This window comes from Centropristis striata, chromosome 6 (genome assembly GCF_030273125.1).
Source record: "Centropristis striata isolate RG_2023a ecotype Rhode Island chromosome 6, C.striata_1.0, whole genome shotgun sequence".
Lineage (NCBI taxonomy): Eukaryota > Metazoa > Chordata > Actinopteri > Perciformes > Serranidae > Centropristis > Centropristis striata.
In genome coordinates this window covers 37,755,120-37,772,619 of record NC_081522.1, presented here as the reverse complement: position 1 = coordinate 37,772,619, position 17,500 = coordinate 37,755,120, and the positions used below count along the sequence as shown (strand labels likewise).

The following is a 17,500-nucleotide window of genomic DNA, read 5'->3' as shown; positions in this document are numbered from 1 at the left end:
AAGTTTTGCTCTTTGATTTAGATCAGGATTATTTTCATAAACGGTGCTATGTGAGATGGGATTTTTTTTTGAGAATGAAGGAGGACACACGCTGTTTAAAAAAATCCCTCTTTCTGCATTCATCAAGATCCTGGATGCTTCCAGACTCCACACACTGATCGCTGCAGAAAGTGTTAGTGATTGTCAGATTGTCACCTTCGGAAAATTACAAGTTTGTGAAACAAGTTATGTCGGACGCAGGCGATCTTATTCTGACAGCAGGAAGGTTTGTGGTCTGAGTTGGTTCAGACACGTTGGTTTAAAGCAAACTGAGGAACTCTGCAGGAGTTTGCAGGTCTGTAGGAAGAAAATGTATTGAAGCACTGTATGATAAGATGATATATATCTATATAAAAATGTCTATCTCTAATATTTTTCTATATAATTAACATTGCAATACTGAAAAACTAGCAGTTTTTATACCTTTGGTTGATGCTTTTCATTCTGACTCCCAACAGGGTTATTTCATATAACTTTATGTCACTAAAGGAATCTTTAACTGTAGATTCTAAGTGCTTATGGTTTACTGTTTATCCAACTGGATAAATCAGCCATGAGTGGGTGCAGTTGCTGAACAAATCGTTGATGTGGGCAGCAGGTCAGATGTCTGAAACCAACTTATCTTGTTTGCCAAGTTCCATCTGCATGATATTGCTGCTTTACATAAGCTCAAATTTTAGCCCATTATAGAAGCATAATCATATTGTATGCATGTCATGTATTAAGGATGGAGCACTTAGTTTGTACTATACATCACAGTGCAGATATGACACCATTTGGAATTATTGCACATTTAAATACATGTCCAGTAGTTTTGTTTGTTGCGGTGCTTGTTTTCCACAGATGTTTTGAAAAACTTCAGACCTTCAAAATGTCAAACATTTCAGTAACTGATAAAAAAAAACGTCTTTGTCTTTGTAGCTGGATGTAAATGAATGTTTGATATTATATTAAAAAGTTTCAAGTGCTCCAACCAGTTTCTAAACCTGCTTTATTACTCTTTTTATTTAGAAAAAATCCAGAAATATGTCAGTGTTTATTCAGGCTATTATAAGCTAGGCAAGAATCCTTGGCTTTTTTACTTTTTTACCCTTTTTATTTTTATTTTTTTTATCTCTAACTCTAGTTTTTGGATTGAGTTTTTATTACTATTTTATTGTTTATTATTGTTTTATTGTATTTTAATAACTGTACAGCACTTTGGTCAACTGAGGTTGTTTTTAAATGTGCTCCATAAATAAACTTTGACTTGACTATAAAAGTAAAGTAAACACTGAAACAAACTGAAGATAAATTCTTCTTCCACGATGCAGCTGCATGCAAATCACACATCAGGAGCCGTTGGTGAGATGTTTGAACACGAGGTGTGGTTCGCCTGGTGCTCTGGGACTAGGAGTGTGTGTGTGTGTGTGTGTGTGTGTGTGTGTGTGTGTGTGTAAGCTCCTCCAGCAGCAGCAGCAGCCAGCAGCGAGGAGTTGAACTGTAATCCTGTAATGATCTCCTCTGATGAGTGATCGGGGGCGGAGCCACTGTGTAACTTCTCTCTAATGCAGTCATCATCTGTGTTTAATGAGTTCAGTCTGACTGTCAGTGTGCAGCAGGAAGCACACACACACACACACACACACACACACGTTCACTTTAATTCTCTCAGCACAGGGTGTGTTTGTGTGTGTGTGTGTGTGTGTGTGTGTGTGTGTGTGTGAAAAGTTGGGTGAACTCAAAATTTCAAGGCAACAAACTTCGATAAAATTTTAAGTTGGACAATTAAACTAAACATTTTAAGTTTTGTTTTTGAGTTTGCTCAACTCTGAATTCAGATTTTTGTCAACTCAACTGTAAGTTGTACTAACTTATAATTTTACATTGTAATAACTTTTAATCCTTACACTGCTAACTTCTGCAATGTGACGATTGTAACGCCGCTATGAAATGTCAGCTAATGTTGCAACCACAATGTTGAGTTAGCATTGATACGCTAATGGCTACTCCTGTAGCTGTAACAAGCAGCGCCGCTAGCATCAGTTAGCTGCTAGCTTCAGTTAGCCGCTAGCATCAGTTAGCCGCTAGCTTTCGCTAATGAATTTCACCGCTTTCCCGCATTTCACAACAAAGAAATAAGAGTTATCAGAACTATTGTCCCTTGTTGTGAACCCCAACTTAAAGATATAAGTAACAACAACTCACCAACTTGTTTTTGAGCAGATAACTGGCTTCATTTGGCTTACATTATTGCCCTAAATGTCAATAATTTATATTTCCAAGTTTTACCAACTTAAATCACTGTTTTAGGACAAAAAATACAAGTTGTCTTTTCTGCAGTGTGTGTGTGAGGAGGAATGCTGAGGTTTGGTGTTTATTGCTGTGGGAGAGCAGCTTCTCATCTGTGTTTAATATGTTGGATGTGAGCCGTTCTCTGGCAGCTCGCTCTGCTGCAGACGCTCCTGAAGACTCCCGTCTGCTCTGATGCATCTGTTATAAGGTTGTCAAAAGTATCTATACTAAAACGTTGTATCCGGATACGATACTCATTTCAAAAGTATTGATGAAAAGTGTTATTTTCTCTCTTGAAATTCCCAGAATGAAGCAGAGAAAAGTCAACTTATCAAGCTTGCCTAATATTGTGCACAGCATACAAAATATTGTTCTAATCTTATTGTTTATTGTATTTATTTATTTTTTGCACTACCTCAGACCTGAAGCTTGTTATCATGGTTGCAGTTTATTTTTGCACAACTGTTTTTTATTATAAATATTTAACCTGTGGTTCTGTTCATTTTTATATGCTGCATTTTTCTTGTTGTTAAAAATATTTCTGTAAAATTTTGGGGTCTTTGTTTTTATCCTTGTGGTATCGAAAATGGTATCGAGTATCAAATATTTTCCTGAGTATCGGTATCGAGTTGAAAATTTTAGTATCATGACAACCCTAATCTGTTATAAAGACCTGGTCACTTCCTGCATGTTTGCTGCACTGCTGCTGTGCAACATCAGCTCTTATTCTCTCTCCGGAGACGTAGGAGTTACAAGAAACAAACTCAGAGAGAGAAAATTGTCCGTACGTCATCAGAGGACAGAAGAGATGATTATTAAATCTCCGTCTTTAACCGCAGACTTCCAGGAGCTTTAATTCCCAAAAACGAGACTAAATCTGCGTCACAAATCTTTTCTTTTTAACTTCCAGCTCGTCCTGCAGCTGTTTTCTCACCGAGAACAAACTGTTGCATGCAGTATACAGACAACACTGCACCTTGACCTTTGACCCCGTGGCTCATATATCAGCTGTCAGTGAGCTGTCGTCGAGTGCTCAGCTGATGTGATGGATGTCCGGCTGTGTGGAGGATTGTGGGTTATAATAACCAGAGAAGCATGCTGAGAAATGTGACTGTCAGAGGGACATCCTGCCTCTAACGTGATGTGTACGGGGACAAACTGAGTCTGCTTCATATTTGTTGCATCTGCTTTGATCCATGTGACGTTAATAAATATCACCAGCACATGTCCATGGAGGTCCACACAGACTGGTCTCGTTTGTACAGGAAGCAAAATCCGACTCATATTTACGTTTCAGACTTTCCTCTGTTCTTCTTACTGATGATTGACGGTGATGTTGCAGCCTGTTCTCCTGTCAAAAACGTCAGTAGAGGTATTGTGTACAGGCAGCGAAAAACGAGCTATATTTACGAATTTCACCATCCACTGTAATGCTCCCGATGCCATCTTGCTGATGTAGGAGTGATTGACAGCCAAGTAAGTTTAAAAAGGCGGATTCCCGCCTTTGGTTGGAGACTAGAGTGGTTTATGGGTCAAACAAGCAGCGGACTTTCACCCAGGAGAGCAGGGTGAGACCCGTGTGAAAACAGATTTAAAGCATTTTTAACTTAAGTTACGTTCTTTACGTAACTTACCTTTTTTACGTAACTTACGGTAGTCACGTGACCCTTGTAACTACTTCATTTCCGGCATTTACGTACATTTATTTACTGTTTAAACTGTCTTTTATAACACAGTGTAGACCTGCTGGTGTCATAGGAGAGACAGCAGGACTGATTTCTGATTGAAGTTGTGGTGGACAATTAATGAATGACCATGAAATGAGTCCTTCCAGTGCAGAACATACTACTCCTCTTCTCCTCCTCCTCTCCTCTCCTCCTCCTCCTCCTCTTCCTCCTCCTCCTCCTCCTCCTCCTCCTCCTCCTCCTCTCCTCCTTCCTGTTTAAATATTAATCTCTACCTGTGTAGTTCTGTTTTCTACTGAGTGACGTCTCTGGATGTTGGTGCCCTGCAGCTGAACTCGTCCTCAGTCAGACGCCTGCCACGCTCTCATGAACTCCTCCTCCACTCCTTTACTCTCATTAACTCCTCCTCCACTCCTTTACTCTCATGAACTCCTCCTCCACTCCTTTACTCTCCTTCACTCTCTTTCAGTCTCCTTCACGCTCCTTCTGTCTCTCCAGTGTAAAGCAGGAGTTTGTTCCTGTGTTATCTCTCCGCTCGCTGTCATCGCTTCACGTTCAACCGTGTCAAAACAGACGTTTATCCTCCTTCACTCCACCTCCTCTTTTTGTTTTCTTTACACAACTCCCTCTCTCTCTCTCTCCTCTCTCTCTCTCTCCTCTCTTCCACGCTGTGGCTGATTTACTTTTCTTTGCGTCTCCGTCCATCAGCCTCCTCCTCCTCTTGCTTCTTCTCCTCCTCCTCCTGCTTCCTCTCCTCCTCTTCCTCTTGCTTCTCTTGCTTCCTCTCCCTCCTCCTGCTTCCTCTTCCTCCTCTTCTTACTTCCTCCTCTTCCTCTCTCCTCTCCTCCTCTTGCTTCTCCTCCTCCTCCTCCTCTTGCTTCCTCTCCTCCTCCTCCTCCTCCTCCCCCTCTTCCTCTTGGTTCCTCCTCCTCCTCTCTCCTCTCCTTCTCTTGCTTCCTCCTCTTCCTCCTCCTCCTCTTGCTTCCTCTCCTATCCTCCTCCTCCTCGTCCTCCTCTTGCTTCCTCCTCCTCGTCCTCCTCTTGCTTCCTATCCTCCTCCTCCTCCTGCTTCCTCTCCTCCTCCTCCTCTTGCTTCCTCTCACCCTTCTCCTTCTCCTCTTGCGTCCTCTCCTCTTTCTTCCTCTCTCCTCCTCCTCCTCCTGCTTCCTGCTCCTCCTCCTCCCCCTCTTCCTCTTGCTTCCTCCTCCTCCTCTCTCCTCTCCTTCTCTTGCTTCCTCCTCTTCCTCCTCCTCCTCTCTCCTCTCCTTCTCTTGCTTCCTCCTCTTCCTCCTCCTCCTCTTGCTTCCTCTCCTCCTCTTCCTCCTCCTCCTCTTGCTTCCTGCTCCTCCTCCTCCCCCTCTTCCTCTTGCTTCCTCCTCCTCCTCTCTCCTCTCCTTCTCTTGCTTCCTCCTCTTCCTCCTCCTCCTCTCTCCTCTCCTTCTCTTGCTTCCTCCTCTTCCTCTTCCTCCTCCTTCTCTTGCTTCCTCTCCTCCTCCTCCTCCTCCTCTTGCTTCCTATCCTCCTCCTCCTCTTGCTTCCTCTCCTCCTCCTCCTCTTGCTTCCTCTCCTCCTCCTCCTCTTGCTTCCTCTCCTCCTCCTCCTTCTCCTCTTGCGTCCTCTCCTCTTTCTTCCTCTCTCCTCCTCCTCCTCCTCCTCCTCTCCTCTCCTCTCCTCTCCTGCTCCTCCTCCTCCTCCTCCTCTGTGTGTACAGTCTGCTCTGTGCCTCAGTGACCTCACCACATGCAGCTGTTCTCCTCCAGAGAAAACATTTGGCTGCGAGCTTCGTAACTCCACACATGTGATCTGTCAGACCTCAGCCGGTATGTAGCCTTGGCCCCTCAGTCTGACCTTTGACCCCTAAAAGACCATCCGTCAGCCCCGCTCCTGATCCCTCACGCGGCTCGGCGTAACCTCCTGACGTCTCCTGCTGGCTGGTGAAGTCTCCGCTCCGCTCACAGCGTCTCAAATTAACTCGGAGGTCGGAGCTTTCGAGGGAAGATTTAAACTCTCTTTGTATCTGTTTTTTGGGGAAAAAAAACGTCATTAACCCGGAGTAGGGATTTAGATTTCCTTCTATCCTTTAAACTACTAATCCGCAATATCCTTTTATTTTGGTGACATCTGTGGTGTTTATGAGTGCTGTTTCCCACAGATACATTCTGTGTCCTTGTGTTTCACTGCAACATATAAAATCTATATAAATCGTTATAAATCTATAAGTCCTGCAGCTCTGTGGAATCAGCACAATCCTGGCTATAAGTGGGAACAACTCAAACATGTTTTTGTGCATAATAACACAGTTAAAATGACAGAAATCAGGAAAAAAAGGAACAACGTAAGTTGAACTTCTCTGATAAATTATGTATTCAAATTTTAATAAAATGGAATTTATATATAAACATTTTTCAAAGTGTCACAAATGTCGGAGAAAAAAAGACAAAATGACCAAAAATATATACACAAAAGTCATAAAATGACCAAAAAAGTCACAAAATAACCAAACAGGAGATGTAAAAATGTTTAAAAAAAGACACAAAGGACCAAAAACAGTTTTCTCCACATATTGATTGAAGCATTGTCATGTTTCCAGCCTCTCCTGTCCTCTCCTCTCTGCTCTGTCTAAACAGATTCTCAGTGAATATTTGTGTCACAGTGTCTCTGAGGAGCAGAATTTAATGTTTTAACAGGATCTGGTTAGTGCAGATGCTTTATTTTAAATGACACATGGAGAATAAAGAGATTCTGACACAAGTATCAACATTTTAAGCTTCGATTTGGTGACTTTTTCTGATGAAAGCAGTTCACACACATGATCTGTTCGAGGACTGTAAGGAAGCTGGAAAAATTGCAGTAAATCCATTTTTTTACAGTTTCTGTCTATGAGCATCGGTGCAATTTTTATTACAGTTTTAGATGAAATAACTTCAGTTTTGGAGCTCAGAGAGTTAAAACATATTTCTCCTGTTTGTCCATATTGTGTCATGGTGGATGACATGTTGTTTGCACAGAACTGAAAGTTTCCTGCAGCTTCAGCAGCAACATTTGACTTTAAGATTCCCAGCAGGTCTGAATAAATGTGTTGATCCAGGCTCGGGTGTCAGGGAACATTTGCTTTGACCAACTGTGAATTATAATTTTAGATATTTTGTATTTTTAGTATTTCTTACATTTTATCCCTCTGGGTTGTTTCAGAATGCATAATAACAATAAACCGTTTGGATTATTCTCTCTTTATTTTTGATAGTGTGAAGAACTAAAGACAGCACAGCCTCACCTCTCTGACCTGAGCTTTATTTCTTCACTTTCACTCACTGGATCAACATTTTCCACACAAAAACTCAAATATAACATCTAGTTCTATATGCTTATCATGAATATATTTTAGCTTATCTCCAGTTTTACTTGTTCTACCATCATCAAACACAAACTGGCCTCATGGAGCAGAACTTTTTTTCACATTTTGCATATAATTTACACTCTGCACATTCTTCATTTATATAATATATTGTATATTGTTAAATGTCTTTTTCTATTAGATTGTTTATTTTTTATCTTTTATCTTTTGTGGTCAGCTGTAAGAAAGAAATTTCCCCGCTGTGGGATTAATAAAGTTGAATCTAATCTAACTTTAGAGGGAAGCTGACGGCTGAAACCCGCTCCTGGAGGTTGTCAGTCACAGGTCTGCTGGAGGTTTTCAGTCACAGGTCACGTGATCTGATCAGAGACTGCAGAGGGTTAATTAATGAATTAATTAAAGATGAAGCCAGAGGAGAGCTGATGAAGGGTTCAGGACGGGACAGTTAGACCTTTTCCAATAAATTATCTCTGGCTCTTGAGTCGGTTCCTCTCAGGATTCTTCCTGCGTTCCCACCAAGCCCCCAGGAACGTTTGGAAAGTCTAGAAGAGCCGTAAAATTAAATTGTTTTAATCAGGTTCAGGTTAGTGCTCAACAGGAAGTAGAAGTCTTTAGTGCTTCGCTGCTCCACAACAACAGATGCAGAAGATGCAGCTCTCTTTGTACCTGCAGGGTTTCCTCTGGTTTTGAAGCTAAAGCTGTTGTGAAGGGTGGTCCATCAGCGGAGACTGTTGTTCTATACACAATAGATGTAAACAGAAGTAGATGAATGAATGATAAATAAAGTGAAAAACACCATTTTTTTTTCTATTTTTGAATATTTTTACATTAAATCTAAGAAATAGAAATTTCAAGAAAAAAAAGTCAAAATAACAAAAAAGTAGAAATTACAAACAAAAAAAATAGAAAATGTGCGTCAGGATATCGTGTCGGGAAGTTGTCGAAATAACGATTCAAACATGGCTTTTTTTAATGTTTCATTCAGAAACATTGAGAGCAGTGAAACTTGTTGTTTGTGAAAGTTTGATAAAATGCTGCAGTTGTTGTCGTCCAAACATGTTTGATATCAGTTGAGTTCAGTTTGACTGAATACTTTGTTGTTCAGTCTGTGGGTTTGACTCTCATTGTGGAGAAATAAAAAGACTGAAGTGAGATGAATACACTGAGAATTTTCTCTTATTGTACAAAACAATTCTGGATTGAATTTAATTTTGGGGACACAGAATGCAGTTAACCAGTTAAATATAGAGGTCGACCAAAACATCGTCCAGCCGATATATCGGGCATATATTTGCATTTTTTACTTGTATTGGCATCGGCCGATAAGTGCGTGCGTTTGCCGATCAATTAGCTCATTGAGCATCCATGCATTGAGATTCTGGAGATCACATGAAGCTCATGCATTGCCCCTCCCTCCCTGGCAGAGAGTGTGTGTTTCTTTCTCTTTCTCTCTGCCACTGATATTATCGGGTCAACGTGGGGTTTTTAAACACTGGTCGAGCTTACAGTCGCGTAGGGCTCCTTTCCCACTATCTAAAAAACCCCCGTCTGAAAACCGGAAAAAAGTAAAACACATCAAATATGTGGACTCATCTGAGGCGCCACCACCTCGAGGCCTAGAACAGCATACACTGTTAATATTTTTTGTTTGTTTTGTTAATAAATGTTTCTTTTTTTGTTTGACTTGAGACTTGTATAACATTTGTTATCATTGTGTCATTTTTATCATGTAAATGGAGGGAGAAAAGGCAATATCGGCTTCACGAATCGACCAAAAAATCGACAGCACATATTGGGGATCGGTTAAGACTGATGTTAAAATAATCGGTATCGGCATCGGCATTAAAATACCTGTATCGGTCGACCTCTAATTAAATCACAATATATTGTATCGCAATACTCACCATATCGCAAAAAAATGCTTAAAATCTCAATAGTATTGTATCATGACTCAAGTATCGAGAGAAAATACTACAGTGGGACCGATACTGAGCATCATCTCTGCAGCTGCAGATTCATTGAGCAGCTTCGCTTATTTGTTGTTGTTATTTGTGCGAGCATCACAAACACAGCAGACGGCACAAACGGACTCAGAGCTCCGACTGTATTTACATTTCTGCATAATGGACAGAGTGAATCTGTGACCTGTTGGTGTGTGAGCGGCTCGTTAGCTGTCTGAGTAACGCTGCAGGCGTCTCTCTCATCTCTGTCTGTCTTTCTGCTCGTCTTTCATCCTCACAGTTCACGTCTTTGTTTGCTGCAGACGCCGGCTGCTTGTTTCCTCTCCGTTTGTGTGTGTGTGTGTGTGTGTGGCTGCTGCAGACTGCTGTAGGTGGTCAGATCGCTGCAGACAGTAGGAGGGAGAGGAGGGTCTGTCTGGGGCGCTCAGAGGACGACTGGCTGCCTCGTCCTCTTCTTTCTTTCTCTTTCTCTCTCTCTTTCTGTCTGTCTGGTGCAGGAAAAACGCTTCCTGCTGCATGAAAAAGGGAGAGACGATTAAAACGAGGGCAGGAAAAAGGAAGTGGTGCATGTTTTAGTCCAAATAATAACCTAATTTTGGAGGAAATTGTGCAGATTTATCTCCCGTTTAGTGCCTTTGTGTTGTGGTTCCAGTAAAGAGGCGTGTGAACGTCTCGGGTCGGTTTGAAGAGAAGAAGAGGAATGTTAAAATGTGATGCATGTGTGTGTTTGTGTTGACTGTAAATAAACAGAATGTAGAGAAGAGAAACAGCGTGAGAGAGATGAAGTCGGACAGAAAACCTGCAAATAATGACAAAAGGAAACAAGAGGAGCAGATGAAGAGCAGGGACAGTGGAGCTCACAGCGGGCGGCTGGTTTAAATTCAGTTTCTATATTTCTGGTTGCCGTAGCGATCCATATTCATCATCTGGTATTTGTTCCTGTATTTCCATGGAGTCCAGAAAAAAAACAGAACTGGCTTCACAGTATGAATTTCCCTGGTTTGGTTTTGCTGCAGTAGACTTGATGTCTTTAATGCAACATAAACCGTTTATGATGCATTATTAAGTAAGCTTTCATCACTTTATGGTTATAGTTATATGTCTTTGACTGATTGATGATTATATCAGCTCATTCATAATTAATATGCTCTTACATACACCATTAGTGAGTAAACAGCAGAAACCAGAGGAGCAACATAAATTACACATAATATTAAACAGATAAATCATCCTCAAGTTTTACAAAGTTTTTAGTTCATAATGCTTCAGTTAGACTGTATTGTTAGTGTTTTCTTAAATTCCTTGTTCATTTTAATGCCTGGTACAGAAATATAATGATAAATATAATGATAACAACAAAAATAGCTGATAAGAGTTTAATTTAAGAGCTGATATCGAGACATTTACCATGGTTTACTTGATAATGTTTGTGGTTATTATGAAAAAAAACATGGAAAATGTCTAGATATCAGCTCTTAAATTAAACTCTTATCAGCTATTTTTATTATAATCTAGCTGGAATTTGAAGTTGTTAATTTAAGGAATCTTGTGGGTTTTTTTTTTTTAAACTTTTGTACATATTAGTATTATTTTATTATCAGCTGCTGATGAAAAACAAACCTTGAAGCCAAAAAGTTGATTATATACAAAATAAATAAGTTAATTTTAATGTGGTTATGAGTTACACTCAGTGGTCATTTGTTGCTTTAAGTGAAGTTATGGATTTCCTGAGTTATAGGCTGATTTTACACATAAAAAGCTGCTTATACGTTACTATAAATGATTATTGTTTTCTTTAAATAAAGTTAAAAAACAAGTATTAAAACTATGAAAGAATAACAAAAAATATCGTCTCATAACAGAAATTAAGAAAAAAATTCCACCCAACTGAATGAAGGACATTTATTTGTTTTCTAATGTAATAATTTGCCAAAAACTGTTAAAAATGTTTTATTTTTACAACATTTTTTGTGTGTTCTTGCGTTGATTTATTGATACTTGATAATCGGAGCTTCAGACTGTTGAGTCCTGATTCAAAAAAAACAAACAGATCTTCAGTTTTATGCAGAGAAAAATATAATTTAAATTGTGAAATTCTTGATTATCTTGATTCTCGATGGTAATATAAAGTTCATTTTGATCGATTTTTGATTTAGAAATCAAATTGTGACACTCGTTGAAATTTGATCTTTGTCCCAAAATCATCTGAATATTCATCATTTACAGTTGATCCTTTATTCCAACGTCACATTAGTTGCTTTGTAGTCTGTGAAATTAGAGAGTGTGTGTGTGTGTGTGTGTGTGTGTGTGTGTGTTTGTGTGTGTGTGTGTGTGTGTGTGTGTGTGTGTGTGTGTGTGTGGAGTACTGTGTTCACTATCAACAGTGAGGTGCTGAATTAAACCATTGTTCTCTCATTACAGCCACTTTTGTGTGGGAGGTGGCAGCTGTTAATCTTGGCACAGGCCTCGAGCCCCTCGGATTATCACATGAGTACACACACACACACACACACACACACACACACACACACACTCTGATAAGCTGGCCTGCAGCCTTCAGATCCATGAAGCAGCTACTGTTCCTGGTTGTTTTGAGCAGCGGTCGGTTCTTTACGATCAGAAACAGAACGCCTTTTGACTCGACCCGCGCTGTCGTCATGTGACCGCCACGTGACTCCCGTCCTGTTGTGACTCGATGTTGCCCGGGGACGTGAAGTGTTGCTTTGCCGCCATGTTCTAACCCCCCCCCCCTTTCTCCGTGTCTCCTCTCTGCAGCTGGGATGTCCTGAGCGAGTCCTCGGGGCCCAGAGAACGCTGAGCTGATGGGACCTGCTGCGCCGCCATGAGCTCACAGGATGGCGGCTGCAGCTACGCCAGCAGCGCCAACATGGCCACCGCTAGCGGCAGCATGCGGCGGCGCCTGGAGGACCAGGAGTTCAGCCTGCGCGTGTACCCGGGCGCCCTGGCCGAGGGCACCATCTACTGCCCCGTCTGCGCCCGCAAGAACACCACCGCCGCCGAGGCCATCGAGTGCCTCATCGAGCGGCTGCGCCTGGACCGCACCAAGTGCTACGTGCTGGCCGAGGTCAAGGAGTTCGGCGGCGAGGAGTGGATCCTGAACCCCGGCGACTGCCCCGTCCAGAGGATGATGCTGTGGCCGCGCAGCGCCCTGGAGAACCGCAGCGGGCTCTGCAGCGGCGACGACTACCGCTTCCTCCTGCGGGAGAAGAACCTGGACGGATCCATCCACTACGGCGGCAGCCTGCAGATGTGGCTGCGGGTCACTGAGGAGCGGCGCCACCTGGTGGAGCGGGGTTTCCTCCCCCAGCCCGCAGGGAGCGACCCCCCGTCCGACCTGTGCGCGCTCCCGGAGCTGACGGAGCGCAGCATCCTGGAGAGCCTGCGCGCTCGTTTCCGCCAGGAGAAGATCTACACGTACATCGGGAGTATTCTCATTGTGATTAACCCTTTCCAGTTCCTGCCCGTCTACAACCCCAAATACGTCAAATTATACGACAACCACACGCTCGGGAAGCTGGAGCCGCACATCTACGCCGTGGCGGACGTGGCGTACCACGCCATGCTGCAGCGCAGGAAGAACCAGTGCATCGTGATCTCTGGGGAGAGCGGCTCGGGGAAGACCCAGAGCACCAACTTCCTCATCCACCACCTGACGGCGCTCAGCCAGAAGGGCTTCGCCAGCGGCGTGGAGCAGATCATCCTGGGGGCGGGGCCTGTGCTGGAGGTAAGGAACCCACAAAACAAAACATGCAATGTTTACAAATGTTACATACGATATGATTCTGCTAGTTTTGGTTTGTCAGATTACGCAATATGGTTCTGATTAAGGAGCAGAGAATCTGGTTTTGTTGGGCTTCAGATCTGCATTTCTGCCTTTTTAGATCTCGTGAGCAAAATCTGATGATGAATCTGAGGATGAATGTTGAACCTTTCAGTGTTGTTGTGCGTCTTTGTTCTTTGAGTTACTGTGTCTGTCTGTCTGGTTTGACTTTGAGACCTAAGATGCAGGTGAGAACTTTTTTATGAAGTAAGGATCTTTGGTTCTGGTTTGATCGAGAAGAACTTTTGTCTAAATGTAGTTTCTGTGCCCAGATAAAAGGTAAATTGAAAGAGAAAGAGAAATAGTATGGACCTGATTTAGATCCTGGGCTTAATTCCTAGTGGTTCTTTAGTTCCTGGGATCATTTGGTGGAAAAGAGAGTTAGAGTTACTTAGAGTACTTTTGCATTGCCAGGAATGAAAGTCCACCTTGTGCATGTTGGTTATATTGTCTGGTGAGCAGCCTGTGGACCTCTGAATGTTTGGACTCTACGGTCATTAATCTGTAACTCTGCAGGATATTACAGGATGTTATGGGCAGTATCTTCTTTATGTTTGACTGCCAGTAAATGTATGATTCAGAGGGTTTATGGCCTCATGCATAAACTCTAACCACATCATAGTTTCTTTTGTAATAAAACCAGTTGAATTATCCAAAATATATGAAAGTACAGGCATGGAAAAAATTATTAGACCACCCTTGTTTTTTTCAGTTTCTTGGTCATTTTAATGTCTGGTACAACTAAAGGTTGTTTGTTTGGACAAATATAATGATAACAACAAAAATGGCTGATAAGAGCTAAATTTAAGAGCTGATATCTAGACATTTTCCATGGTTTTCTTGATAATAACGAAAATCATTATCAAGAAAACTATGTTAAATGTCTAGATATCAGCTGAAGCCGAAGCCGAGCTGAAGCTTTTCATCCTCCTACACCAGAGGAAGAAATGAAAGTCAGCAGGTTCTTCATGAGTCGAGGCCTGAAGTGGATTATAGAAACCTATATTGAGCCCGGCTTTATGACTCTTATATATATTATTTGACCCAGAAACTGGCAGTCCAATCTCTGCATTGATGGAAAACCCTAATGGAATGTGGCCTAATCCGCCCTGGATTATAAATCAATAATGGATTATGGATTATGGAATTTCATTGGGAATTTCATGTTTTGGGGAAGGTCTCTTCAAGGGCAGCATGTTCCTGCAGCTTTATGGATCTACGGTGGCCCTGAGAGCTCACAGCACTGCAACTCAAGAAAACACATGCAAATACACGAAACACAAGCAAATTGAGAAAACATCTTCATCAATTTGACAACATAAAACACGCTGCGAATAGACCACAACAGAAGTGTTTCCAGAGGACACTTAAAAGTGATGCACACGTCTGGACACACTTGTGATATTGTCACGCTATTTCAAGATAATGATAATTTCAATGTTATAAGGATCATAGTGCGCTTACATTATCGGCCGATGGATAGCATGCTAACATTAGCGGCCGATCGATAGCATGCTAACATTAGCGGCCGATCAAAGCATGCTAACTTTAGCTGCCGATCATAGCATGCTAAGGTTAGCGGCCAATCGATAGCATGCTAACATTAGCTGCCGATCATAGCATGATAAGGTTAGCAGGTGATTGACAGCAGGCGATCGATAGCGTGCTAGCGTTAGCGGGCTAGCGAGACCAAGAGCAACTCGGTGCCGTTGAGAGAGACCAATTAAAACATGTATCATTCATTTATTTGATTTGTTTAACTGCAATGTGATTGATAAGGGCTAGCGGGCTAACGCTAGTGGGCTAACGCTATATATCACGTTATAACATGTAATTCTCATTATCTTGAAAAAACGTGATAATATCAAGTGTGTCCAGACATGTGCATCACTTTTAAGTGTCCTCTGGAAACACTTATGTTTTGTTTCTAAATGCTGCGCTTGTGTTGTCAAGTTGATGAAGATGTTTTGTTTTGTGTATTTGCATGTGTTTTCTTAAGTTTAAGCGCTGTTAGCTCTCAGGGCCACCATATGATTCTGACTCAGAGCGCTGTTCTTCCTGTCAGGACGTATGGGGACACAGCTGTGCATGTTGACACCGTGTCGTCCTGTGTGCAGCCGGACAGTAAAAGCAGGCCGCCGGAGACACGCTCTGTCATCTGGAAGTCATGAATCACCTCTCAGACCTCCTCGCTGCTTCCGGGGAACAAACGTGTAGCTGCAGCTGCTTTGTGTTTACACTTTTCTGACATAAAGAACGAATGTTTTCTGTAAAATAGACCTTTACAGGCAGGCCAGTCTGCACGCACAGCGCTGTACATCCTGACAATCTGTTGCAAAATAACAAGCAAGGTGTGTATTACATGTGTTGGAAATGACTGGTGTTGTCACATAGCTGCGGCTGGACGTGGCGGTCACACGGCCGCGGCGCTCTGCAGGTGATGAATACCTGTCAGAGCGCCGGGGCTGCAGGCGACAGCACGGGACCGCCGCCTAATAACACAGAGAGGAACTGGAGACTGTTGGTGGCTTGTGTGTGTGTGTGTGTGTGTGTGTGTGTGTGTGTGAGCGTGTGTGTCCCGTGAGATCACTTCCCCATCAGTCACCTGTCTGACCGAGCTGTGAGAAACAAGGTGCACGGCTGAAATGTCACAGAGACTACAACAGGAAAATACTAGCTTCATTTCTGCTTCTAGTCTGTTGTTTGTGTTGTTGTTGTTGTTGTTGTTGTTGTTGTTGTTGTTGATAATTTAGCAGATGTAGACAATAGAGGTATGAATCCCCAGAGTCCCCACAATACGATTTTATCCAGTTATTTGAGTCACTATACGATATTGTGATTTTAAGCATATCATATGGTGAGTATTGTGATACAATACATTGTGATTTAACTGTTTAACTGCATTTTGTGTCCACAAAATTAAATTCAGTCAAGAATTGTTTTGTCAAATAAGAGAAAATTCTCAGTCTATTCATCTCACTTCAGTCTTTTTATTTCTCCACAATGAGAGTCAAACCAACAGACTGACCAACAAAGTATTCAGTCAAACTGAACTGAACTGATATCAAACATGTTTGGACGACAACAACTGCAGCATTTTATCAAACTTTCACAAATAACAAGCTTCACTGCTCTTAACATAAAAAAGCCTAACTTTGCAGCGTTACTTTAGACAACTTACGATATCGTGACACATCATTTCTACATTTTTTTCTGGTAATTTGTACTTTTTTTGTAATTCTGACTTTTTTCTTGTAATTTTGACTTTTTTTCTGTTAATTTGTACTGTTTTCTGAAGGCAGATTCACTGTTTTTCTTACAGTAAAACTTTAGATTTGATGTAAAAATATTCTAAAATTAAAAAGAAGCTTCACTGCTCTCAATGTTTCTAAATGAAGCATTAAAAAAGCCAAACTTTGCAGCGTTATTTCAACAACTTTTCATTTATGAATACTGATCTCACCGGGTCGCCTGAAACACGTGGTCAATAAAACCTTTGTTTCCTGTGATACGGTGCTTGTTGCATTTCCTGCAGGTTCACACATGATGTCGTCACTTTCCACTATTCACACCTCAGTTTATATATAAAGTTATCACTTCCTGTCCTCCATCTGAATACCAGCATCATAACAGTCACTTGACAGCATGAGTCTGTCTCTGCAGAGTTGTGCAGTTTTGCAGGAAGTAATTGGATTTCCACAAAAAGTGTCAGCAGCTATAATTTGTCTTTGCTGCCAAGTTTTTAAAAAGCTCCTTTTCTAATCTGATAATAGGAAAAATGTGAAACCACACATACCAGCGTGTCCACATCACACTGTATGAACTTATGACTGTGACACCCAGCTGCTCTCTGGCTGCTCGGCTGCAGCTCTGCGGCCGACAGCTGGACGTGACGTCTGCGTCCTGTGAGCAGCAGCTGGCTGCAGCGAGGCCCCGGGGCCCGACCTGCTGCTGTGAGAAGCAGCTCTCTGGGGTAAAAAGTTGAACCGCCGGCCAAGAAACGAGGCTGCAGAGCCGGAGCAGCCCAATTCTTTTGGTTTCCACAAGTTGTAATGCCAATTACAGAAACATTTGCTCCGGTCAGATTCGCCTCAGGCTGAAAATATGAACCCAGCACGGCAGTCCTGAAGAAAGATTCATTTATTTTTATTTATTACCTCATAGGGCTGGGCGATATGGCCCTAAAAGATTATCACGATATCTCAGGGTATTTTTGTGATAACGATATTCTTGACGATATTACAAAATACTGAAAAATATATAGAAAATATGATTTCTTAGTCTGTATAAATAAATAAAAAAGTTCAACAAAATAAAAGTCAATCATAAAACTAAAATGTAGTGC

The 17,500-nt window shown here is 41.9% G+C and overlaps 1 protein-coding gene across 1 annotated transcript in view; it reads left to right on the top strand.

Annotated features, from left to right (window-relative positions):
• Positions 1-17,500, top strand: part of LOC131973898 (unconventional myosin-IXa-like) — a 177,850-nt gene that overhangs the window by 40,987 nt on the left and 119,363 nt on the right. The window contains exon 2 of the mRNA XM_059336024.1: positions 12,090-13,059. Coding sequence (XP_059192007.1) covers positions 12,157-13,059 — 903 coding nt within the window. The 5' untranslated portion in view covers positions 12,090-12,156. The remainder of the gene's footprint in view (positions 1-12,089; positions 13,060-17,500) is intronic.